Consider the following 27,980-nt stretch of genomic DNA (forward strand, 5'->3'; position numbering starts at 1 on the left):
CTGGATTAGAGGCGTTATAACATAAAATTGTTTTTTCATTGTCATGCCGCTCATTGGGTAAAATGGAGAGTCGGCCAAGCATAAATTAATATTCGTCATATTGTTACGATATACAGAGACAAATTTCGAGATTATTTACATGTTGCTGACTTTAAATTCTGCTTTTCCTACATATAGGCTATAACGCTTCTATGGTTTCCCCCTAAATTTGGGAGTAGCATCCAGGCAAAAATCTTATTGGCTGCTGGATTGTAAAGACGTCTCCTAAGTAAAATGAATTCACCAATGGCTTGGAGGGAATGAAGAAAAAGGGGGATACGGGTTTCGCAAATTCATGAAGCATCACATTGTCATTTATTGCACTTTGCGGTCAAAAGCAAACGCGTATTCACGGACGCGCCTCCCCTCTTTCGCCCTCTCGCCGTGAACGCGCGTGGTACACCCCCCCCCCCCAGTCGCAAGGAGGAGGAGGAGGATGTGGCGCGCGGAGGGGAAATGGCTGCCGAAAACAAGCCGGAAGGTAAGACCGAAATAGCAAGATTATTATTCTTCAATTCGCGATTGTAGCCACATTAAGGTTCAGATGAGGATGTGGTTCGCTGGTTGGCACGCCTGCGAAAGTCGGTGACATTTTCGCACGCGGCTTATGTTTGTCGCGAAATGGCAAAAAGCTGGAGCGCTGATGGGATTAGCCATCTCTGAGACAGCTATTAAAATAACGGGAACAGAGTTGGGTAATCACGCGCTGCCTTTATTAGGCGTCTGCTTTCATCTCAAAGCACACATAGCGGTTTTTCAAAGTGTTACACATCCTAGTGAAGCAAAGCCACGGGATTCACTAGATAGAGGAATGTTTTATCTCATAACTGAGCCGCGCACATGAGCGCATCAAATGAAATGAACGCGTGAAATGACTCGCGTGTGGTTCAGAGTGGGATTCCTCCACACCGTATCCACGTTCTCGTGTGCTGACAAACACGCAGGGAAACGAGCTCCGTGAAGTCAAACGCGGTCAACTACTTCATTTTTTTTTCTTTTAGCATTGAGCAGGGCGACGCTTTTAACTCCAAAAGCGATAAATGCAGATTTATGGTGATGCTCTAAAACGTGATTGATTTCTTTTCCACCTCCTTCCAGAATCCCCCCTAATAGTGATTCAACCCACCAACAGCTGCTCGATATGCTTCAGTCTTGTGTGGAATATCTTCCTAGAATTATGAATGTTCGGCCACTCCTGTTTTGAAACTGTCAGCAGTTACTTTTGTACATAAAAACATTTTCACGCGGGATCGGAGAGGACACTAGGAAAACTGACGCTGAATTTTAATGAGACAGCAAAATGAAAGGTACGTATCTCCTCTCTCCTAAAGAGGTGCTTAGCAACTTAAAACAAGTTTTCATATGTCAGCTTTCAGAGTTTATTTTAAAACAGTTTTTACACAAATTTTCTAATTTAGGCTACTGTAAGCGTGCCCTGTATGCGGATATAGTGGTAGAAAACAAAAGGTAAAGTTCACTTTTGCATGCTGTGCCTTTTTTTTATTTATTTTTTTAATATATATATAAATCAAAGTACGTTTTGTACATCGTTCTTTGAGCATTATTTAATGTAGCTCACATGTCTAAATGAAATTATTTGAGATGAAACGATATTGCATCCGGATTATTCAGTACAATTCATTTGATAGGCCAATTTGAGATTAAACAGAGGCTTACCGTATTATGTTTATTTACGTTGATCTTTTTGCAAAACTTTTATACGGGCCAGAAAAATAGTTAGACATTTAGTTTGAATCTAAAGTATCTTGGAAAGGAAATGCTGATTGTTCAGTAGCCTAATGTTGGAAAGTTGGGTCTTGAATATTTTAAAATATTAACCTCGAGTTTGTCAACACTGAATTATGCAACTGTTTTTTTTTTGTTTTTTTTTAAGGCAGTCAAGGCACTTTTCGTCCACTAGAGCCACAGGGAGGCAGTATTGAGCTGTAGAAATCAATACCCCCTCAACCCCCCCCAACACATACATTGGAACTAAGAGTGATAGCTATGCTCGCCTATTAAAGAATTCTATCAAAGTGGGGAAGTTGCCCTATGTGATTTGGGTGAGCTCGCCGAGTGTCTGTGTGGGACAGGAGCGCGCATGTGAGCACTGGTACAAACAGGAATTTCTTATAGAAAAAACATATTACCCACGACTTTGGATCACACGCTCTGTTGTGCTTTTTCCGGTGTTTGGAGAATATCTTCATTTTCGCTATTGCTGAGAGATGACCTGGCCAGAAAAAGGTATTACAAAACCTTTCTTGTTTTTGTTATTGTGCACATTTATCTACATAATTCCAGTCTGGTAAAACAAGTTCACGCTTTGCTCTTGTGCCACTTCTTAAGAAAACTGTCATGATAGAGGATATGTTTGGGGACAGTAAGATTTCAGGCTATTTTTACCTATTCAAGCTGCTACGAAACTAGAGAAAACATTGCCTTTTTTAACCTGTATCTGACAGTCTTTTGCTCTTGCCAGCTTCCTGGATCAGTTCTATTCTGTTCTTCCTCACAGGAAACACATTCTCCAGTGGTTCTTGCCAACATGATGGCAGCTTACATACCAGGATGTGCTCCTCTCACTACCCCCCCTTTCGGCTTTGAGATGTTTATAAAATATATTTCAGGAATGTTTCTTCGGTATAGAAAGTGCATAAGAGAGTATTTTGTTCTTCCATACATGCTCAGCTCACTTGTATTCTGCTGAGAACTGCAGGCTATGCAAGCTAAACTGTATATATTTGGATGCTCCTCAAATCTCAATTGCTCTAATTGATCAGAGAAGCAAATTCTCATGGTGTGGTATTGCATAAAATTGAGCTCCTGGGTGTTTCTGAACCATGCTTGGCATTTCAAACAACATCACTCTCATTAAAAAAAAAATAATCAAAAAATACTACTTATACCACTGGCTCTGCAAGACACACTGGGTTGCGTAGAGTTAGCTAGCTTCTCTCAAGTTTTACCTGGTTAAATGAACATGGTAAGCCTACCAAAGAATAAAAGGGAGCTGTGATCTCTGTTGCTGTGTCTCCCACTTCTGAAGAAGTTTCTTATTACTTAATAAACCTTTTTAAATGATTGATTTTATGGATTGATTCAGCCAAATGGAAGGGAGGGTGCAGTGTGGCTAGTTTGCCAGCCATCCCAGTACTAAATCCATGACTATAACTGTCAAAGGGTCGATATGTAAATGAACAGCAATGTTCACCCATGTTTAGACAACAACAAGGGGGGAAATCAGCATTTTTGGATTAGCTCTTCTGATTTCAGGTCCAATAATTTAGGTGCATTTTGTCTTGTCAGTTATGCAGCAGTTTTGTTATCCTAGTTTCATGTTAATGTTGTACCTTGGTGCTCAAAAGTAGGCTGTTTTCCTGGCAACTCCATTTACGAATGCAGTAAGCCACTTACCAGAAATTAGTAGAACCACATCATGTGGTTTGATTCAATATTTAGACTTCAGATTTAGTCCTTAGCCAGCTTGATTTGATTGCATACCTGTACATACAAATCTTCAAAATGTGGATGCTGGAAAAACTCTTCTAAGCTCACAGAGGCAAGTGTGACTTTTTCTGTCTTTTTTGACTCGAGACTGTCCTTAAACAAGTCACATCAAGCAATGGGACTAGTGTGTGATTTGAAACAACCTTTTGACCTCTGCTGCTTATACCACTCAGTTGTGGCTAGGCTATGCTTGCACATGGCAACACAACTTTATCACAACGTCACACATCAATCATGCAGTGGGCTTGTGCAGTTTCGGTGGGCTCAGAAAGCAAGAGTAAATGCAGATAATAAACTCTGCATGAATAGAAAGTAGAGGGCATTGTATTTTTCTACCCTCACTTTTCCCTCCCCCACTGTGTCCCCTGTAGGCCTGAAGAAAATACGTAATCCGGATCGAATGTACAGAACCGCCGTCGGTTACACTGGCCATGTTCCTTCTAAGAGTGTCAGCGATGACACAGACAACAACAGTAAGAGCGCTAGCTTCCTTTTCCACTGCATCCCTCAAAACATGCAAACATTATGATATGCTGTTCATTGCCTCTGCCCATTCGTTTACATATAACCTCATTCTCGCAGTCTCATATTGTAGTTCATCGAGAGTATTTTTATAGCATTATCAGAGCCTAAACTCTAGAAAGATCAAATTATTACAAGATGCCAGAGTCACAAGAGTATAAGATCTTGCTTTCAGCACAATAATGGTTGCTCCTTGTATGTTTACCAGAAATTCTTTCAAATTACAGAAAGAGGTTAGCTATGATGCAAGAGCTGCATTTATAATAAGCCAATGTTTAGTTACTAGATGACTTTTATTAGAAGAATAGACAGGAGAGAAAGATGGTGGGTGAGGGGTGGGTGCTGTTGGAGAGGCTGTTCTTGGTAGATCAGCTTAAAAAAAGGCCAGCGTCTCATTTTCATTCAGCTCCATTACAGATGATGTTTATTCATGCATGGCCATGCTGCTCCAGAACGAGCAGCATATTTTTGGAAGCAGCAGCTCGTTGTTATGGCTAATCAACGCATGGCGCTCTGAGCAGAGACCAGGCGTCGGTTTGCGTGGGTCTGGATGAGGGTGTGTTCACCTCCTAGAGAGTTCTTTTTGTACATTTGTTTCTCTCTCCGGACAATCTAGGTGATTTCACTGAGTGATCAAGAATGTTTCAAAGAGACACTCACTTAATGAAGACACTACAACATGGACGCTCTGTGGCAGGAGTTCTGCCACTTATTTGTTGCAGGCTAACAGTGTAAATAGCAACTGGATGGATATACTGTACGTCTCATCCATTTCTGGCCATGTTGGCAGTTAGGGTTAACGCTAGGGTATACTTTGTTTTTCCGCATGCAGTTCACTTTAGTGTATTGCACGGAAATAAAGCACAAAAATGTAAAAGAAGAAAAAGAAAGTGCTAAAAACTGGTTTTCTCTTAATTAAACATGCATTTAATCTGAGCACAAACACAACGTTTGGAGCAGAATTCTCAGTTATTTTAGTAAAGTACCTGTATTAACTGAGTTTAAGCTTTGTTTGCTTCTCATCTGTGTCACTGCATGTTGATCTCGGACACACAGAAGTAGTTACGGCAAGTTCTTGTGCATGTATATGTATGCGCTTTTTAACACTTTCCAATTGGAAGGTTATTTCTTTTTAAAGCCGCACAGAATCAGCAAAGTTTGAACTCAAAGGTGAGTAGGCTGCTGTTCGAACGAATGAGCATTTACACTATGAGCCCAATGTGGTCACTTGCATTTCGACTACTTTCGACCACCTCCAAATGTGGTTGAAGTAGACAAATCGCAAAACGTTTTTCACCCTCTGTACGCCTGTCTTTAGTGTCGTCTCATTTTAAATGGATTGCCCAAAACATATCTTAACACCATATGTAAATAGGGTGTAGAAAAACTAGACTGCATGTGGAAAGTCCAAGCATACTATGCAGATAATGAAATATTCGTCACGCATATTGTGCAAGAAACGTTGCAGTACGCGTAAATCCAAAGTATAATTTTGCCTTTAAGCTGCAGTGGTTTAACGTCTGGTTTTGCAAAGCAGCAGGTTTTGGGTTTAACTCAAAATCTTTGTCGTCATATGCGGTTAATCTATTGATTAGGCAACATTTTCAAATCAAATGTGCAGTTGGTTCTAATAAGCATTCTTCAGTAATAGATCTTGTCCTTGAGCTTTGAATCCCTGGACATGTTGGAGTGTGTTGGATTGTGAAGATAAAAGCAGATCCAGTTCAGGCCAGCCCTCTACATGGACCCGATTTCAGCCTGGTTCTTTTGCTTTGTTGAGCCAAGAAATGCTTTGGGAGCCAACTGGGACAGAACCAAAATGTCGAAGTGAGCTAATTGGGAGGAATCCTGGTCTGCCGTTCTTTGCCTTCCCCCTCTCCTCTCCCATTCTCTTGCGTCCAGTGTAGCCTTTTTACTCTGCTAGTGGGAATCCCCAGATGAACTACACCCACTTATTAAGGCAGCCACACTTCACATCATCAAGTCTCTTTAGAATATTTTTAGATGTGTTTCTTTTAGGCCTGTGTACGTTTCGCTCTTGTCAGACCCTTTCTGATTCAAGTATTGTGTTAAAACATGAATTTACAGTTTAAAAAAAAAAAATATGTATTTACATCAGTTTTTGGAACAAGAGTCACTAGGCAAGAAGCAGTTAGCTTTAGGAGAACATGGATAATCATTCCTTGTCTTACTTCAATGGAAGGATGACAGTGCATTAATTTGCATTCTCATTACAAAGCCAGTATCCCATATCTTCAGTGTTTTATCAGCCAAGGCTTTATTTTCAAAAACGCCCTAGCAATTAAGTGAGAACTTGCTGCCGTACAGATCTTTTAAATTGGGTTAGATAAAATTTAATTGAGATCCAGCAAATAATGAGAGGTTTTGTTCGTGTCGGAGAGAAGCAAACAGTTGACTGAGCTGCTCTACCAAATGTGAGAGCAGAGAGATGCTGGTCTCTTGGGAGACCCAGACACGAACACTTGAAGTTATCTTGGTAGACGCAGCCTTCTGTGTGGCAGGAGTTTGAACTCTGAGAGGCTTCTTTGTGATTGCGCAACATATCTCACTATCAAAACAGTTTGCGGTAATTGTGCCAAGCGCTAGCGTGTTGGGCGTCCAGTGATGCTTCACTTGGCGGAGGCTTATGTCACTCTTCATAACAATCATGCCTCACTTGTGCGTGCCAGCACACATTCATTTTACTCGGTCTCAAAGAGTAAGTCACGACCGAGTCAGTGGAGCATGGCTTCCTTTTAGGTCTTTCTCCAGCTGGTTTACCTTCCCTTTGCATGGCAGCTCTTTGTGGAAGATGGTGGTTTTGGAGACCTGAATAACACATAGATTTTAAAGAAGTTGTTTAGCAATTCAGACCTCATTTTTAATGTGTTTTGTGCCTTTGATACGCACATAGTGTAAAGGAATTTCATGTGCCATGCTGTTACGTATTGACATAGAAATTAAGTTATCATGAGTTGCATAAAGACATCGAGTACATGATTCTAACAAGGAGCCATTGAAGAGAATAGAGATGATAAAATGCAATGTTTTCTGTGATGATGGAGAGCGAGAGAGAGAGCACGACAGCTTAAGCAGGACAGAAAACAGGAGCACATTGTTTGCAGGAACCCGAAAGTGTATTTTGTATGCATAGCTCAACTCTTTATCCATTTGTATTCATATGCTCATTTGCATGATTGAGTCCATGTGTATTTGAGCATTTCTCATATCCTGTGTCTTGTTTATGTCGCTGAATGCCTTTGGTAGTCAATATTGCATGGATTTGCATGTTGGTTTTATGCATCCAGGTGTATGACAATGGTTCAAGCCAGTGTTCACAATTGTTTTGTTGTAATTCAGATAAATCATATCAAAAGCATGTTTCTGTATGTATTTGTTTATATTAGGTGTCAGAATATCTGTATGGGTTAGGGTGTGTTGGAGTGTATTTGCATGTTAAAAATCTAATGAATACTTATATAATTTCTATTATTTGCACAATTCATTTTTGTATTAAATGTATATTGTTACAACCTGTTCAATCCTTAACTCATATTTTGTTAATTCTTTCAAATAGACATCAAAATCACACTGATCATGGATTTAAAGTAAACATTAAATAAATTAGCCAATTCAAATTAATTTGATTATTCTTTAGCCAAAGATCCTATGATGTACCATATTTAATTCTGGACTTTAACCAGAGAAACAAACAATTAAGACAAGTTTGAAAAGACAACTTTCCAAACTCCATTGAAACAGTTTCCACACGGTGAAATGACAGTGATATTAATTTATATTTTTCAATGTGTAAACTGCACAGAGAAGCTTTGCATTTATAATCCCCTCTCTGTAAACATTCTTCAATAACCAAATGCCAGATAGCTGTCGAATGATCTATTGAAAGGTGCAAATGTGGCCACTGATGTTGATAAAGGCCTGCAGCCAGTGAAGGAGCTGTAGTATTAAGTAGAACAATAGAGCAATCACTGCTTTGATTGGTATTGATCTTGGAGCGGGTGGGACGAGCAAAACTGAAACTGACCAGTTGGACCCGGATCCCTTTTGAATCAGAAAAGGTGGTGAAACGGCGTGCCAAATTATGTCACGGCTCTGGCCGGATGCGAGCTTCCTTTAATGGATTTAGGACGGCACATTCTCTGTTAAGAGGAAATGTGAATCATTGTCAGGCCATTTCTCTGTGGCGGGAAAATAGATTTATTATCCTCCCTTTCCTTCTTTTATCCCCATGTTCTCTTCTTTATGTCCACTCTGTCACTATAGTTTTTTTCATGATGTGGATTATGATCACGCAATCATCCTGACAAAATGCTTTAGCCTATATTGGTGTGATTAGTTATGACAAAGCATTGTGGTCTAGAGAATTCAGTAATGATCTGAGGGTGATTCCCATGAAAACTTATCAAGGAAATATCCTGGTGCTATTTTACTCCCAAAAACAAAAGAAACAAAGAAGAAACGTTATGTTGTATAAAGGAAATTAAGCCTATTTTTAGGGCCATTTTTTTTAAACATTATTTCCATGACAGTAATGCATATTTTAACCCCTAATTGTAAGTCATTTTGATATTCTCATTATGGCAATGTGAAAAAAGATATCCATTTGGATATTGTCATTACCGCAATGCTGAAAAAAAAAAAAAAATATGAAATATGAAAAAATATGGGCAGTCATATTCTCATTACTGCAGTGTGAAAAAAAGAAAAGAAAAAGTTGGTCATTTTGATGTTCTCATTCTGCGTTACGGTAATGAGAATCATCATTGAAAACAATGGGAATAGTGAAAGTTAAACTTCAAGACATGTTATGGTAATGAGATGGGGTAAAATGAGCTTAAGTGTCCTGAAAATAGTCACAATGCAAAAAAACCTTTAAGGTGCAATATATAACAGTTTTCATGTAATATTCGCCTTTGTTTTGCCAATGTGTGAACGGCTTGTAACGCAACTTAAATTTGCCCTTCCCGGACTTCCTTGGTTGCCTATTAAAGCCTGTAGACTGATTTTCATGCGAAGGGAGCGGGTCGCTTTTGCTGGGAAAATCCAAAGGATGTGACATTTGTGCGCTCCCGAGAGCCTTGCCTCAGTGCTTCTCTTCCGCTATTCACAGCAGCAACAAACTGCAACACTAGGTAACGTTATTTTAGAGATGGAATCCAGCAAACGGCCGGCTCACAGCACAGCACCGACACTAACCCAGAGTAAGCCCCCCTCCAAAAAAAACATTTATCTACTGAATCCCATCTGGCTAAGCAGAAACGTGATCATGGTCGAGCGAAAACTAGAGGGCATTTGATTGCTGGAGGGACCTTAGTTCGGTTTTGGGATCAAAACCGACCCTGAATTGGCATTCTTCTTATTGGACAGGTAAGCTTACATAACTGCAAAGCATGTGAAATATAGTGCCATAAGGATTGATCAGTGTAATTTTAGCTAACTTGATCTTGCCTGCTAACACTGACGAATTGTAAGCTACTTTGCTTCGTAACTTTCAAATAATTCTTCTCTCTATAATAAAAGTCAGGTATACAGGATACATTTAAGCAAATACACTGGTTTCTTGATCGTTGTACAACATATGGCATACAAAACATACAATAGTGCAACATAACTGCAGTTCAACAGTAAACTGTCTGGTATAGTTTGGTAGTATGTAGCTGTATGTGTGTATCAGTATGCGATGTTAGCTGATAAGTAGTTTTAGTTTAGTTTCAAAGTTTGTAGTAAAGCAATCATAACTGTGTAATTTTAATTATGCTACCTCATCTGTCAGCATGATGCCGGTGAATCACATTGTCTCTTTGTACGTTACGCCATTGTTTGATGCTCGCATCCCTATAGAGTGTGTGCATGAGCAACAGGTAGCTGGCTGCAGTTCACTTAACGGCCACAGGTGTCATTAATAACAAGGGTTTCTGAATCTTACATACTGCACCTTTAATAGTCCTAAATGTAGGCTTCATTGTCTTCATGCTAAATATAATGTCATATATTTTTGCATTGATTTGAGATTAAATATTAAATGACCATTTCCTTGACTGGTTTTGTGACGATCACCCCAGAATGCAGTAAACATGGCCTCAACGCATTTTCAGAATTGGTGCTAGTGAAACGAATCGCAGAGAATGGTGAAAAAAAGGAAAAGTGAAAGAACAGGTAAAGAAAAGGTATCCTATCATTGTGGCACAAAAGCACGAGGACACTATTGATTTGAGATCTGTTTTTATCAGCCCTCTTTATCCTGTCCTAAAACAAGCTTTGCTCTGTTTTTCTGAAGTGATGCTTGCTCAAGCTGCCATGACAAATACAGTAAAACAGCCCTTCACCAGCAGATCTTTTAAAGAGGAGCTGATAAACCCCAAATTAGCACTAAGATTCACATGCTTTTCTGGCTCAAAGGGGCTGGAGAAGGAGGACCAGTGCTGTAGGTCATGGCAGCCCACTTCCCCAGACTTGGAGAGCTCTACTGGGGTGTAAAAAAAGTCTACACCTCTTGTTATATAGCGTTCACACTTTAGACTCTCTCTGGATGGGGACTGGCTCCAAGCTACCTGAACTTGAGGCACTTTGGTAGATACTAAATCAATTTGACTGACGTTGTCCAACCCTTCAAGTCATTGCTAATGCAATAGAAATTTTATTGCACTGAAAAAAATAAAATAAAATAAATAATAATAATTTTACAACAACAACAAAAAAATCTCCCCTCACACACACAGCAGAGAATGTGACATTTTATCTGCTGGTGGTTTTATTAACTGCAGCTGGAGCTTGATATGCCCAAAGGAGTCAAAGGTCATTTTTGAGGGTTCAAACCTCTGATATAAAAGCCACATATGGTCAGAAAGGGATTCTTTGGCTCAGTGAAAGAGAGATGAACTGATTCCCTCTTATTCTTCTTTGCTATGCGTAGAAGCTTATCAAAGGCTGCTGGTAAATGGCTAGGCCACCCTCAGCTCAATTCAACATTACAACATGAGCCTCAGTCACATAAATACAACCAATGGATAATGACCTTCCACAAGCTGAGGGGGTAAAAATAAGGCTGGGTATCAATACAGATTTCCCTTTTTAATTCCGATTCACAAGCTCTTGATTCAATTTTTATTCGATTCCAATAAATTTGGGCATATTTCAGTTATGTTGTTCAATGAGCTGTGAGCTGGAAGAGATTTTCTTTTCTTATTGATTTTCTTGTTTTATAATTGTTTGATTGAATATTAATGACATTATACTAGACAGCAGCAGATCTACTAGGCAGCATTTACACTTCAAGTCCGATATTTTGATACAAATCTGATATTTCTGTACAGCGCAAACAGAGCTTTTAGAAAATGCTCTCCTAAGTGGATGAATTTGAAAACGCCATCTTTGCGTTGTTGTGTGGACTGGAAAAATGGAGACATTTGAAAAGGATATTTTTGTTGTCATGTGATGCAGTCATGTTATCCATCCAATCCAAAAGAATCAAAATGGTGACCCATGTTGCAGCAACCTTGTTGTGCCTGCTATCCACTTTGATAGCGTTCAACAAAGATAATTGTTACCATGTACAAGCTTAAAGGGTTAGTTCTCCCAAAAATGAAAATCCTCTCATGATTTACCTTTTTAAGCCATCCCAGATGTGTATGACTTTCCTCCTTCAGTAGAAACGAAATTAAGATTTTTATAAGCACATTTCTGCTCGGTTTGTCCATACAATGCCTGTAAATGGGATCCATCAGGCTGCTGGATGTTTGGTGGTCCAAAAGGCATATTTAGGCAGCATAAAAGTAATCCACAGGACTCCAGTCGATCAATTAATGTCATCTGAAGCAAATCGATAGGTTTGTATAAAAAATCGATAATTAAAAATGTATTATCTTGAAAAGAAAATAGCTTCCTGCCAGCAGTCGATTCATCAGTGATGTAAGCACAATTGCACATTCACGCGAGAACTCAGAAGTGCACACTTTGTATACAACAGAGGAATGAACATCACATGAGAGTTAGTTCATTTTAACATCAATACTGTCATGGTTATTAATGGAGTACCCAGGGATGCAGAAAACACACAATACAGTTTATTGAAAATAATGAAGCAAATGGCAGTAATGAAAAAATATAGCAGCAGATGCAGGTGACTGGAGATGATGACAGTGGCGGTGGTATAATGCCAGTGATGATCAGTGTGGGGGAAGATAAACTAGCAGGTAGATAATCCAGGTAAGATTTCCAATAAATCTAAAAAAATAAAAAGTCCACAGAGCGGTTATCCAAACAGGAGATGAGGGCAGCAGGATCTGGGGCGCACTGGGCAGAAAACAAAAACAAAGGAAAAACACAAGTCTAGACCGATTTGAAGGACGAGACTGCAGCGACAAACACAACGATCAATCTGGCACTGAACATGTGAAACAAGAGGGTATTTATAGACGGGGGTTAACAAGCTGCGGGTGACACTAATAACTCGTGATTGGTGCTAATGAGCATTCCCATGGAAGTGTCAGTCGTGCCACTCATGGGGCAGGGAAAACACACAGGGAAACAATCACCATGCAGACACACAGGAAAAAACACAGCGAACCTACCAGAGCCATGACACTTCTCTCCTCCGGGCCATAGCCCTCCCAGTCTACCAGGTACTGGAAACTCCTGCCTCTCCGCCTCACGTCCAAGAGACGTCTAACAGAGTAAGCTGGAACCTCCTCAACCAGGAGGTGGAAGAACAGGAGCTTTGGGATGAAGAGGGGAGTGAACAACGTGTTTAATCTTGGAAACGTGAAAGACCGGGTGGATTCTTTTAAACCAAGGGGGTAATTTGAGTCGAACCGCCACTGGACTAAGCACCTTAGAGATGGTAAACGGTCCAATGAATTTAGGTCCCAGCTTATCTGAAGGTAGCCTGAGAGGCAGGTCTTGAGATGACATCCAGACCTTTTGACCACACACGTAAACCGGGGACTTAGAATGGTGACAGTCTGCCGACACTTTGCTCCGATTGCCAGTCTGCAAAAGGGCTTCTTCAGAGATCCTCCAGTTGCGATGGCATCTCTGGAGGAAAGTGTGTGCGAATGGAACAATAGCGTCAGGTTCTTGAGAGGGGAACAGAGGGGGCTGGTAGCCTAAACAGCACTGGAAGGGTGACATTCCCATAGATGCCATTGGCAAGGAGTTATGTGCATACTCAACCCAGACGAGTCAGGAACTCCATGATAAAGCAAAACTATCTGCCCAGTTGACATGATGGTTATGGGTTACTAACCACGGGTGTCTCAAGACCACTGGAGCTGAGGGTAATCCTATGACATAAAAAGTTATCTCTTCAACATGGTTGCCTGAAATAAGTGTGAGTGGTGTTGTGACGTGTTGAGAGGTGTTCCGCAGAGAGTTCTGGCTGGGATGGGTTCCTTGAGAGGTGATAGGGGTATAGACCATTTTGAGATTAATTCAGAGTCCAGAAAGTTACCCTCAGCTCCAGAGTCCACCAGAGCAGTGACAAAAAACACAGAGTTGGAGTGATATAATCTGGCTGGTACAAGGGTCTTGTTACTGGGAGATATTAGCAAAGGAGTGATGCTCACCAGTAACCCCTGTCCTACTGGTGAGCTTGGTCTTTTAACAGACATGATGTGGCTGTGTGCCCCGGTCGTCCGCAGTACAAGCATAAACCACTGACAAGGCAACGGTAGTGTTCCTTGGAGGACAGCCGAGCTCTCCCAACCTGCAAGGGCTCATCCTCCGACACAGGTTCAGATGGGCCAGTCGATGGTGGAGACACAGCAGAAGCAACCAACACCTCCCTAGGTGGAACAGCTCTACGATAACTGCTTCGAATGGAAAGGCAGTTATCCATTCTGAGGGCCAAATCAACTAGGTCATCGAGGCTCTTAGGAAGGTCGAGAGCATAGATCTCGTCCTTGACCCGGTCGGAGAGTCCATTCAGGAACCAATCCCACAGTGCCTGCACGTTCCATGTGGCAGCAAGGGTGCGAAACTCAATCGAATAGTCCCAGCCAGATCCTTCATCTTGACGGAGTTCAGATAGCACCCTCGCCACCTCCATTTCCATGGCAGAATGATCAAACAACTTGCACAGTTCATCGGAGAAAGTGTGGAAGGACAAGCAGCACAGGTGTTGATGATCCCTCACCGCCGTTTCCCACTCCCAAGCCCAACCAGAGAGGAGGGTGACGACGTAAGCCACTTTTTGGTATTCTCCATGAGAAATGAAAATGGCTGGAGCAAGGAGTATTGTGACAGGAATGATCTGCATGCCTTGTGCTCACCGGAGTAGACAGCTGCCGGGTTCAGTCGGGGCTTGGAGTTTCTGATGGACGAGACAACTGCGGGAGAAGTGGTGGCAGCAGCAGTGGTTGTGATATCTGCGCTGGGAGAGGCTTGCAGGTTCTGAAGCATAGATGTTATTTCGGCTATCCTCTCCACCATCTGTTCAGTGGCATGACTGGTGGTGTTGAGTTGATCCTGCTAACAACCAAGAAGCGTCCCCTGTTGGCTGAGGGTGGAGCGAAGTGAAGTGTCTTCCGCTGGGTCCATTCTTGGCCAGATTGTTCAGTCACGGTTAATAATGGAGGACCCAGGAATGCAGAAAAAACTAAATACAGTTTATTGAAAATAATGAAGCAAATGGCAGTAATGAAAATGTATAGCAGTAGATGCAGGTGGCTGGAGATGATGACAGCAGCGGAGGTTTGATTTCAGTGATGATCAGTGTGGGGACACCCGTTAGAGAAGTGGCAGATGAACCAGCAGGTAGATAATCAAGGTAAGAGTTCCAATAAATAAAGTACCCAGAGCGGTAATCCAAACAGGAGATGAGGGCAAGAGAAATGGGAGCGCACTGGGCAGAAAACAAAACAAAGAAAAACACAAGACTAGAATGATTAGAAGCGTGATACTGCAGTGACAAACACAATGAACAATCTGGCACTGAACACGTGAACAAGAGAGTATTTATAGACAGGGTTAATAAGCTGTAGGTGATACTAATGACTTGTGATTGGCGTTAATGAGCATTCCCATAAAAAAATATTATTTGCGCTGCTCACGAGGCAGGGAAAACACACAGGGAAACAGTCACCATGCAGATACACAGGAAAAAACAGCGAACCCACCAGAGCCATGACAAATGCAGTGCTGGGCGGAAGCAGCGATTTAAAGTTAAAACTTTTTAATTATCAATTTGTTTCTTATACCAACCTATCGGTTTGCTACAGAGGACATTAATTGATTGACCGGAGTCGTGTGGATTAATTTTATGTTGCCTAAATATGCCTTTAGGACCGTCAAACAGCCAGCAACCTGATGGCACCCATTTACATGCATTGTATGGAGAAACTGAGCTGAAATGTGCTTCTAAAAATCTTCACTTTGGTTCTGCTGAAGAAAAAAAGTCATACACATCTGGGATGGTTTAAAGGTAAGTAAATCATGAGAGAATTTTCATTTTTGGTTGAACTGACCCTTTAAAACTGTATTCCTTTCAAGGTGATCGGAGCTTAACTTGGAATTGCTCTCCGGCAGCGGAACACAAGATCACTTGCATTTCAGACTGTACATGGAATGGCGATTTTTCACATGTGCAGTAAGGGCATTTAAACTTTTTCATACGTTTTAGTGCGGACGAGCAACTTTTGGAAAACGTTCGTAAAACGCTGTGTGGACAGAGAGCATTTTGAAAATGAAAATGCAGTTTTATAATTTATCTGGATTAATGTGGACGTAGCCTTAAACATAAATTACTGTTTACATGAATAACCCACTAAGACAGTCATTTTAACAGAACTTTGAAGTGTATTTTACCATTTAGTCGCGTATCCGCATCACCACACTCTCAGAGCAAAGAAAATAAAAGGCGATCTTGAAGATTCTCGTTTTTTTGTGTAATTTTTCTCTGAAATCTCTTTCCTTTTGGCCTGTTTACGAGATCAACTAGTGCTTGTCTTGTAATCGAGTGGTTAATTTTGAGCAAAGTAATGAGCAGCACCTCTTGCATAGAGTAAAAAAAAAAACAATCTTGTGATTTTAAGAATCAATATCGGGAATCGTTCAAATGAACATTGTGAATAATCAAACACTTTTTTTTTTTTTTTTTTTTACCCAGTCCTAGGTAACAGTTGTTGTAAATTTGTTAGAGTGATACAAAATAGAATTAAATTAGATACATCTCACTGGGATCTGTGAGCATGTCTCCTATGTTCTTTCCTGTATGACTTATCTTTTTGTGTTTTCTTTGACCAGACGTGGGTGTGACTCACCAACGTCTGTATAGTCACCTTTCATCCCTTGTATATTAGCATATAGATAACTATACCACTGATTTTCATGCAATGCACTGGAGTCCCGGGAGAGAGGTGAGGAGGAGGCTGGTAGTATGGAGGTTGGAATGCCAGCTTGGAAAAATACCATGTCAACCCTCTGTGTTCTCCTTTCTTATGCCCTCCGTCATATCAAAGCTTTTTTGCTTCTACTTAAATGTAAAAAACTAGAGAGTTTCCCTCTTTGCTATTACCATTTCCAAGCTCGTGTAGCAAATAAAACAGTTGAGGGAGGAATACTTAAAGAAAAGTTTATCAGCACCGTTGATGAATTAACATGCAGTCCCATCCTCCTCCCTGTCCACTTGGAACTACTGCACAATGAGACCTTATTTTTGTCACATTTATTTTGTTTAAAAAAAAATTAAAAAAAATGGAGGAAAAAAGCTAAAATTTCCCTAGACACCCCCGTAATATCTGTACTGGGAGCAGTAAATGCAACACAGGCTTTTTCACAGGCTTTATTATACAAAGTTTTATAATTAACTGACAGCTCATCTCACTGGAGGATTTGCCCTTTTTTTCTTAGTTTTATTATGTGTATGCCATTTTTACAAGGTAAAACATGAATCAGTATATGGGTAGAATCTATAGTGTGCTAGTTTGCAATTTGCAAAAAAATAAAAAATAAAAAATAAATCAAAAGGTTTCGTTTGAGATGCGAATGGCTATGAGATTTGATTTTCTGGAACATTTCTCATGAGACAGATTGCTTGGTGAAACATCTCTGTAATATGACAGATGGGCCAAAAATCGATCCATTAACTGAGGCAAAAAGAATGTGACGTAATTGATCTCCATAACATTTACTGCTTTGAGTTAATGTTATCTGTGCAGACACCCTCTACGTATTTGCTCTTATCTGCTGTACAGAAAAGGTCCTAGATTTAGTTGACCTCCATTTAAGTCAGTTTGAGCAAAGAAGAGTCAATGTTTTTCTCGAATTCACGGTTATATCAAGATAGTTTAATGCGTTTCCTCCAAAGCCCACACTTTCCAAAATGGGATCAAAAAGTCATGGCTGAAACTACAACGACCCTTGCGCAAGCTCGTGTCTACCGAATGATGAGGGAGAGAGAAAATCAAATCTGTAAATGTCACCCTCTCCTTATTCAGACAGGCTCTGAATTTGCCATCTGAAGCAGATTTCCCACTTCCAACGCATCTGTCATTGCACCACTCTTAATTTGAAGAGTTTCAAAAGGCACGTTGGAAGTGTACACCCCACCACAAACTGAGACAAAAACGCTTACGATGGGTGAAGTGGCACACTTTGTGAAAAATACAGTCTATGAATAAACAAATGCAAACAGAAAATGTCCGTCAGAGCTGACAATTTAATGAAAAAAGAGATGGCTTTCATTAAAAATGTGACATTGGGCTGATGAGGTGTGGAAAGTTTTTGTCCGTTCTTGTCTCTTATACATTTTGCAGCGGCAAAGCTCCATCTGTTTCAATACCGCCCCTGTTGGCACACATGATAGATGCGTGCAGAGTCATTAAAGATGGCAGATATGCAGTAGTCCTCAGAGGGAACATACAGGAGGACTTTTTTGTGCTTGCCTAGGGAGAACAGAAATGTGGCTCTGTAGATTATAAAAGTCGCCTGCAAGTTCCTATTTTTGTGCAGTTAGCAGATTAGATGGGTTCACTCAATGAAAATGCATGAAATTATGAATCTGCAATGTGCGCAGGAAATGTCAAGGCTAACAAACACATTTGCGGAGGATTGTTCTTTATAAATCCTTTCGTTTATTGATGTACTTATTTTATTGGGTTGTGTTGAGAGTGCTGATCCACCTTTTATTAAGTCAGGAACTATTTTTAGAAGGGTCTTGACAGACTGGATGTCCAAGATGATAAAATTGTTTAAAACACATATACTGTATCAAGATTGTATAAATGTAACCTTTGTGTCCATGTTGGTTTCATGCATTTTTGAAAATACGTTTATAGCATTTTGAACAAATAAATGATTTAATGAAAAAATGTCAAGTTGTGTAACCATAACGTTAAAGGTATTAAAATACTTTGCAAACACTTTACAATAAGGTTCCATTTGTCAGCATTAGTTAACAAGATTAGTTAACATGAATTAACAATAAACAATAATTAAGCATTTATAAATATTAGTTAATGTTAATTTAAACATGTACTAAAACATTTTTAAAATCAAAAGTAATATTTTTTAACATTAATTCACCATGAACTAACAATGAACAATTACATTTTTATTAACAAATATTAATAAAGATTAATAAATTGTGTAACAAATATATTGTTAATTGTTAGTTCATGACACTTAATGCATTAACTAATGTTAACAAATGAAACCTTATTGTAAAGTGTTACTTTACCAACACTTTCCTTGCATCTTGAATACACGTGAGTGTACACAACTTAATTATTTAAAAAAAAGTTTTCAAACATGTTTTTCAACATGTTTTTTTTCTTCAAATATGAGACATGAATAACAAGTATTTTTTAGGGTACTCCATTTGACATGAACAAAATGTGCCTTTTCATTCAAATGAAAATATCTGTTATTTTTTTATGGAATCGTGTTGTTTTATGTTATTTGTTTATTTATTTTTTCATGTGACTGCAAAATAGCTGCCTGCATGGTGGTTACACCACCTGACTTTAATTTGGAGGACAAAGGAGTTTCAATTCTTCATAATATTTTAAAACTAAACTGCTTCACTGCTTTTTGTTTATTTTTATTTTTTTATTATTATAATAAAAGATGAATGGAAACAAGAGTTGTGCACCATTCAAAATTAAATTAAGAATGCCAATTCAATTCCAAGTCAGTTCAGAATTTGGAGTGAATTTGAATTGAGAACAAAAAGTATGTAGAATTGCAATTAGAATTTGAATTTAAGGAAGTAGAATTCAAATAGAATGAAATTCAAAGAAATTTACAACTGTTTTTAAGTTTTTTCTTTTAATAATACATTTGATTTTTCAGTAGGCCATATGTGTAACAAATGGGGAATTTGCAGAAACATTAAACTGTAATTTTTCTTAGATCAAGTAAACAATGCTGAAAAAACATCGAAAGATTTTCTTGATTATTATAGTTTAAGTGTGGGCTTAGCAACTTTAAGGAATGCAAGTAATGCATCTCAAAACAGCTTTTCTATTACAACATACTTAGTCGAACCAACAAGCACAGCAAAGAGTTGGATTAATGCATTTATTTCAGTTCAAATTGTCTACAAAAAATGTTTATGTGGTTTAGTCCCATTTACCCTCTTCACAGCATACATGAATAATATCATTGCATTGTTTGTCCATTTGCATGGTTTTATTTACATTGTTGTTGTTGATTTTGTTGTCATGGTAGGTAACTTGTTTTATGATGTAAGGATGTGTTTGTTTCTCTTATAAAATAATCAGTTAGTTGATTGTTAACCTTATGTTTTATGTACCAATGGGCATGGCATTTTAAAATACTTTAGATGTCTTTTTGTTTTGTTTTTCTCATAAGTGTTCATTTGATGGGTAAAAATGTGGTATTGTTGGATTAAGACAGCAAGCATATAGCTTTCCATTAAATATCTGTTTATGTGCATGAGATGCTCTGAATTTTGAATAGTTTAAAACCATGTAAATAAGGGAAACAATTGTCATAGGACTAGGTTGTGTTTAAGAAATCTTCTGAAATTTAACAATTTAAATATGTAATTGTTAAGTATGTAACATGTACTGCTAATATGTAAAAGTCATGGCAGGTTGACATTTGAAGTTCAGTTCATTTACTTAAAATGGAGTAGATTATTCAACTTAAAAAAGCAATGTAAACTTTCATTTTAAACTCTTCAGGTTTTACAGACACATCACTTTTTACAGTATTAATAATCAATTAATATAATAAAATGTTTCAAATGCCACCTATTTGTATTTATTCATTTTACTATATCTAAAACATTTTCATTTTATGGACCATGGTGGAAGAACACTTAATTTTCAGGAATGCTCTAATTTGCTGAATATATTAAACAATCATCTGAAATTATCTAAAAAATCTTTATGAAATTATCTGAAAACAATGTGGTGAACCTTTCTGGTGATACACAGCAAAAACAAAATCTTAAGATGGCTATGTTACATTTTATTTATTTATTTATATTCGAGAGAGAAATGTTTTGTCTATAAATGAAAAAAAAAATATTCTACCTATTATGAAATAAAGAGGCATAATTGGTTAAAAATAATAACGTAATTATTTGTCACAAATGTGTCTTGGACTAATGAAATTGTGTAGTGTGAATGTGTTGAATTTCTTTGAAGTACAATGCAGTAATTACACTTCCTATAATTCCAATTCAAATTCATCTTCCTGTAAGATCTGGCCAGTTCAATTGAAATTCTCATGAATTGAAAGGGAATTAATTTAGAATTTTGCACCCTGTTACAAACTACTTATGCCAAAGTCTAAGCTTATAATGAGACTTATATTTAAGTATTTTTTTTTTTTTGTCATGTCTCTGGTCGGTTACATCACTTTGAAAAAAATATATCAAAATGAACTCAAAAAATGCAATTCTCACATAACAGTTTGAATACCTCTCTACTGTATGATGAGCATGTTTTCAATTCCTATGTATTTTTGAATAAAATAACAACTAGAAAGGTCTGGAAAAACATGAGTGTCATGGCACTGACCCAAAAAGGAATATGCAGGATGTTTCAGCTCATTTGTCATGTAAACAGTCTTTATAAATATAAAAATGCATTTCAACCAGTGCATTTTGGGCATTTCTGTCACCATAAGAGTTGTTGTCATATTGGAATCATTTAAATCCACATGTGGAATCTTTACAAACATGCTTCTTATTGACAGTGTGAGATCCCACAGCGACACTGCACCACTCAGCAGAAGTTCAGGCAAAAACGTTCCATGTTTTGTGACCTCTAATGCCTCCTGTAAAGGAGTTTAGTTGGTCGCTTTGCCATCTCTTTTGACCAGCTCACAGCGGCGGACTAATTTTTAAGCAGTAGTGTCTGAGTTTCTGGAGAATTTTAAAGAGCTCTTTAGAGAGCTGATAACGAGTTAAGTTGTGATATACCTTTGGCTTATATGGGACTCTCTGATCCTTGACATTTCTTTGAAGGGCAGATTTGATGTGTATTTCTGTTCTGTTTTTCAAAGGCGAGGAAGCAATAAATATCCCCTTAGATCAAGCAGCGGACACCACTTAGACAAAGGCAACATGCAGACATGGCACCTTGGTGTTTGCACTGAATTCTGATTGGCGCTCATGTTGAACTTGTATTACTGCATTACTTATGTTCTTACTTTTTATATATGCCAGTAGAGTTCCCGATCTGTCACTCACTCGACGTTGGTGTCGATGTAGTGACACTAGGGGTCACACTTGGGAGCCCGAGACACCTCTGGTCTTTGATAAAAGGCCAATGAAAATTGGCGAGTGGTATTTGCATGCCACTGCCCCGGACATACGGGGAATAAAAGGAGCTGGTATGCAACCACTCATTCAGATTTTCTCTTCGGAGCCGAACGGTCATGCTCACTGAGCTGAATACTACTGTTCATTCACCTCTGCTGGATCTGACAGCGCATTTCAGCGGCTTCAACCCCCTCTGCACTGTTGCACTGCAGAGACAGCTCACGCGGAGACAGCGTTCGTGGATGGTCATGTTCTCATTGCGAGAATATGTCCATGGCAACGTTGCAGTGGCGGCACACCTTCGTAAGAAAGCGAGCCACCCCAGAGGTTCCCGCCTCAGTCCTTTTACCCACGGGTATGAGGCCAGCGCGGCTAGCACTGGGGGCGATTTGGGGACCCCAATGGGACCGCCTCCTCCGGGTATCCCCCCGCGGACCTCCCATTCCCCAGCACGCTCGTCTGCCCCGATCAGGCTTCCGGGCGAGTCCGCCGGCTTGTCTCACGGCGAGTTCGACCTCTTATTCGGAGCCCGTGAAAGTGATGAGCTCTCAAGCGCAGCATCGGAGAGCGGGCTCGTCCAGTCGGAAGCCTCAGCTGGGCTCTTCCCTTCGGGGTCGATTGCCCAGTCACAGGCTAACGTGGGGATGACAACATGCTTTCCCGGGCAGCCGCGAGCATCGGCTAGAGTGGAACTCACTGCTCTTCCCTGAACTCTCGCGGCTCGGTGATTGGTTCCTGGGCTCGCCGCTCAGAGCCACGACCCACCCCCGTTCCTTTCTTCCCGGAAGTGCATGAAGAGCTGACAAGGTCGCTGGAGGCACTTTTTACTGCCCAGTCCCGATCTTTTCAGCTTCTCTGCCCTCACTACCCTCGATGGTGGGGCAGCCAAGGGCTATTCAGCAATCCCCCGGTGGATAAAGGCGCTCGTGGTGCACCTATGCCCGCAGAGCGCCGCCACCTGGCGCGGGTGCCCAAAGCCCCCGTCCAAGGCCTGTAGGTTTACGTCATCTCTGACGGCCAAGGCCTACTGTACCGCTGGACAAGCCACCTCCGCCCTGCATGCCATGGCTCTCCTGCAAGTCCGCCAAGGCGCTAAAGGAACTGCACGAGGGTAGTTCCGCCCCGGGATTGATGCAGGAACTGCGCTTGGCGACCGACCTCGCTCTCTGAGCGACGGAGGTCACGGCGCGGTCTCTCGGGCGGACGATGGCCACACTAGTGGTCCAGGAGCGCCACCTTTGGCTCAACCTAGTCAAGATGGGTGAGGCCGACAAGACACGATTCCTTGCTGCCCCCATTTCCCAGGCGGGCCTATTCGGCGACACCGTCGAGGACTTTGCCCAGCAGTTTTCGATGGTAGAGCAGTAGATGGATGCTAGCTGGCATATCCTGCCCCGGCACAGCTCAAGATCCCGCACCCCGTCTACTCATCGCCAAGGGCGTCCCCCTGTGGTGACTGCAGCGGCTCTGCCGCAGCCCGCCCCTTCGGCCCGGCCCCGGCGTGGAGCCCACTGCAGGAAGCAGACGCCACCCGTCTTGCGGCCACCCAGAACCCGTGAAAGGCTTCAAAGCGCCCTTGAGACGGGTGACCCAGGTACAACAAAACCCGCTGCTCTGGAGCTGGTAAGCAGATTTCCATCTTTTTGTTACCTTTTGCATTTAATTGCGCTGCATGCCCAAGTGGCTGCAGTACTCAAGAGCTCAGCAAGAGAGGTTTCCTTGTTCCCTGGGTCACGTATCCGATGTGTATGGCCGTCATCACGACCACCGTCCACCACTCTATTTGGCAGGTTTGGCACTCCAGCGGTGGTCTCCCGCCCCTGAGCACCCAGCTGTGGCATAAATCCGCCTCCGATGTGACAGTCTCCACGGGTCACGAGGACAGGCCTTTTCCTACCCCATCCCAGGCTGTTCCGGGGGTGGTCACAAGGAGCCAGGTAAGTGCTTCGATGTCCTTAGACTCAGCACGGCCACGACGTGGTGTAGCACCTCGAGCTCCGCCCCGCCATGAGGCCCCACCTGCCGGTACGTCCGATGACGTTGTCCCTTTGGTCCCCCTTGTGCGGAACTTGGACGCATGGCTTGCACTTTCCAATCCATCACGAGGGCTGGTCAGGACCGTCCGACTCGGCTGCGCGATTCACTTCGCCGGGCATCCGCCCAGGTTCAGCGGCGTCCACTTCACCTTGGTGAAAGACGAAAATGCTGCTACCTTGCGCGGAGATCGCTACCCTCCTACGGAAGGGCACGATAGAACCTGTCCCTCCAGCCGAGATGAAGAAGGGGTTTTTCAGCCCCTACTTCATTGTACCAAAAAAAGGCGGTGGGTTGAGGCCAATCTTGGACCTGTGATTGGTTCACGGCAGTAGACTCGAAGGATGCGTACTTCCACGCCTCGATCCTTCCTCGACACAGACCCTTCCTGTGGTTTGCGTTCGAGGGTCAGGCGTATCAGTACAAAGTCCTCCCTTTCGGCCTGTCCCTGTCTCCTCGCGTCTTTACGAAGGTCGCAGAGGCTGCCCTTGCCCCGTTAAGGGAGGTGGGCATTCGCGTTCTCAACTATCTCGATGACTGGCTAATCCTAGCTCACTCTCGAGATGTGTTGTGCGCACACAGGGACCTGGTGCTCTCACACCTCAGCTGACGAACGAGCGCACCCAGTTGGTGCTGGCCTGTTTGAAGGCGATCAAACAGGGAACAGCGGTTCCACTGAAACTTTTTCAGAGGCTCCTGGGGCACATGGCATCCTCAGCGGTGACCACCCCGCTTGGGTTGATGCATATGAGGCCGCTTCAGCAAAAGCTCCAGACTCGAGTCCTGAGACGGCCATGGCGCCACGGGACACACCGCGTGGCCATTACGTTGGTCTGTCACCGTCTTTTCAGCCCTTGGACCGACCTCTCGTTCCTACAGGCAGGTGTTCCTCTAGAACTGGTCCCCAGGCACGTCGTGGTCACGACAGATGCCTCCAAAATGGGCTGGGGCGCTGTTTGCAGCGAGCACGCAGCCGCCGGCCTCTGGACGGGTCCGCGACTGCATTGGCACATCAACTGCCTCGAGTTGTTGGCAATTCTGCTCGCCCTGTGGAGGTTTCGGCCATTGATCCAGGGCAAGCACGTGTTAGTTCAGACAGACAGCACAACAACGGTAGCATATGTCAACCGCCAAGGTGGTTTGCGCTCTCGTTGTATGTCACAACTCACCCGCCATCTCCTCCTCTGGAGTCAGCAGCACTTCAAGTCGCTGCAAGCCACTCACATCCCGGGCAACCTCAACACTACAGCGGACACGCTGTCACAACAGGTTACCCTCAGGGGATCACTCAGGCTAGGGCCCCCTCTACGAGGCGCCTGTATGCCTTTAAGTGGCATCTGTTCACTAAGTGGTGTTCTTCCCGTCGGGAAGACCCCCAGAGATGCGCAGTTGGATCAGTGCTTTCCTTCCTGCAAGAGAGGTTGGAAGGGAGGCTGTCCCCTTCCACCTTGAAGGTGTACTTTGCTGCCATAGCAGCACACCACAACGCAGTCGACGGTAAGTCCTTAGGGAAGCATGACCTGATCATCAGGTTCCTAAGAGGTGCCAGGAGGCTGAATCCCTCCAGACCGCGCCTCGTTCCCTCATCAGACCTCTGTAGTTCTTCAGGGTCTACAGAGAGCCCCCTTTGAGCCTTTGCAGTCAGCCGATCTTAAGGCACTCTCCTTGAAGACTGCCCTCCTGACTGCGCTCACTTCCATCAAGAGGGTAGGTGACCTGCAAGTGTTCTCTGTCAGCGAAACGTGCCTGGAGTTCGGTCCAGGTTACTCTCACGTGATCCTGAGACCCTGATCGGGCTATGTGCCCAAGGTTCCCACCACCCCTTTGGGGTGCTTTAGGGACTAGGTGGTGAACCTCCAAGCGCTGCCCCAGGAGGAGGCAGACCCAGCCCTGTCGTCGCTGTGTCCGGTGCGCGCTTTACACATCTATTTGGATCGCACGCAGAGCTTTAGAATCTCTGAGCAGCTCTTTGTCTGCTTTTGGTGCACAGCGGAAAGGAAGCGCTGTCTCCAAGCAGAGGATCGCCCACTGGCTCATTGACGCCATAACTATGGCATATGTCGCCTAGGACATGCCACCCCCGGTAGGGCTACAAGCCCATTCTACCAGGGGTGTAACGGCTCCATGGGCCCTGGCCAGGGGTGCCTCTCTAACAGACATTTGCAGAGCAGCAGGCTGGACAACACCCAACACCTGTGCAAGGTTCTACAACCTCCGGGTGGTACCGGTTTCGTCCCAGGTAGTGGCACGCATCACAAGCAGATAAGCCTGGGATAGCTGGCCGGGTGTATCGCTTCCACATAGCGCCTTCCACCTCCCTTGGAGCTGAAGGCGTGCGCCATTAATTCCCAGTAGTGTTCACAGACTTTGTTCCCTGGTTGACTTCCTCCGAGCCCTGTGGCAGTTGAGTTTTCAGAGAGACTCGCTGCCAGCCCAGTACACGCGCTAACTAAGAGCTCTGTTCTGGGGTAGGTGCTCCGCATGTGGCGGTTCCCTGTAAGGCTAACCCCATGCGATCTATATCTTCCGCTAGTTCGTTTCCCTGCTGGCAAACTGCGTCTTCCTTGGGCAGAGCCCCTCTGCCCCAGTCTCCATGTTTGTAGTAACTCCTCCCCCATTGGCCAGGATCTACCTTGAAGGCTCTCCACATGGTTGGAAAGACCATGTGACATATTCTTCCACTTAAATATCCCCCCCTCTCTTTGGGCGAGGTGTGGTCTCTGCGGTGTCTTCCCCTGCGGAGGGACACCCCCCGACTAGACCTGGCGGCCCAGTCGGATAATCCCCCTTCTTTTTTAGGGAGTGGAAAAAGAGAAGGGTAAAAGAGGCCACGACTGGGTTAAGCCTGTCTCTTTCTTTGGGTAGTCGACTTGTCCCTAAAAAGGGCCGTTCGACACTCATAACTGTGTCAGGGGAGGTTACGTGTCGACCTGGTGTGCTGGCTATGAGGCACACAGCAAGTCTGCCCACCACACACCGCCAGTTCACATAACACAGTTCAGCCTTGTGGTTTTGTATAGGGACCCCTAGTGTCACTACATCGACACCAATGTCGAGTGAGTGACAGATAGGGAACGTCATGGTTACTGGTGTAACCTCCGTTCCCTGATAGAGGGAACGAGACGTTGTGTCCCTCCTGCCACAACGCTGAACTACCCGCTGAAATGGCCGGACCTTATATCATAGCATACCAGCTCCTTTTATACCCGTATGTCCGGGGGAGTGGCATGCAAATACCACTCGCCAATTTTCATTGGCCTTTTATCAAAGACCAGAGGTGTCTCGGGCTCCCAAGTGTGACCCCTAGTGTCACTACATCGACACCAACGTCTCGTTCCCTCCATCAGGGAACGGAGGTTACACCAGTAACCATGACGTTTGAATTGTTTGAAAAGAAAACAATTAATTTTAGTCCAAACATAATTTAAAGAATTGGTCCAACCTGGTCTCATAGAAATGTATTACTTTACCTACTTTTTTGCGAAATGACATTTTACGTGGCTCGTATGTATCGCGTCAGTTTCCTGGTGAAATAAACATAGCAATGACTTTTGTTCCCTTTCACACAAATCATAAGTAACAGGACAGACTATCAGTTCATAAACACTTTTCAGTCTGTTCCTTACACAATGCTATCTTAAGAGACTAGAGGTAGACCAATATATCAGTTTTACAGATTAATCTGTGCCGATAGTTGCTTTTTGGAACTATCGGTTACCAGAAAACATCTATGCAGATATTTGCCAAAATACATACTGTATGTTAATTCCTCCATGTTCCTCTGCGGCTGGCACTGGAGGATTCTACAATTGGAACAAATTGGTTCTACAGTATAATAGGGGCCTCTAGAGGCAAAATAAAAACAATCACTGACTGACAGTAGTCATCCATATTTTTATCCTCACTTCAGTTCTAATTTGGTTATTTTAATTTGAGAAGTGGTCTAAATTGAAACGAGGACATGAAAAGAAAAATGCGACTGAATGAAAATGTGCCTCTTCAGCATATAGAGTAAATCGTGTTTTATGGATCTGTTTTTTTTTTCTTATTCACTTTGGACTCTTATTCATTTTTGGTATCATCTTTGTCTTTGCCTTTCTTAAACATTATTTGAATCGAT

General features: G+C 42.3%; 1 protein-coding gene across 2 annotated transcripts in view; it reads left to right on the plus strand.

Annotated features, from left to right (window-relative positions):
- The first annotated feature begins 485 nt into the window (after positions 1–485).
- Positions 486–27,980, plus strand: part of LOC127427844 (calmodulin-binding transcription activator 1-like) — a 474,573-nt gene continuing 447,078 nt past the window's right edge. Inside the window, exons 1-2 of one of the 2 annotated variants that reach the window (XM_051675672.1) lie at positions 486–520; positions 3,921–4,022. In XM_051675672.1, the coding sequence (XP_051531632.1) occupies positions 496–520; positions 3,921–4,022 (127 nt within the window). In that variant the 5' untranslated portion in view covers positions 486–495. The remainder of the gene's footprint in view (positions 521–3,920; positions 4,023–27,980) is intronic. The other variant, XM_051675673.1, reaches the window with a different exon arrangement.

This window comes from Myxocyprinus asiaticus, chromosome 37, assembly GCF_019703515.2.
Source record: "Myxocyprinus asiaticus isolate MX2 ecotype Aquarium Trade chromosome 37, UBuf_Myxa_2, whole genome shotgun sequence".
Taxonomy (NCBI): Eukaryota; Metazoa; Chordata; class Actinopteri; order Cypriniformes; family Catostomidae; genus Myxocyprinus; species Myxocyprinus asiaticus.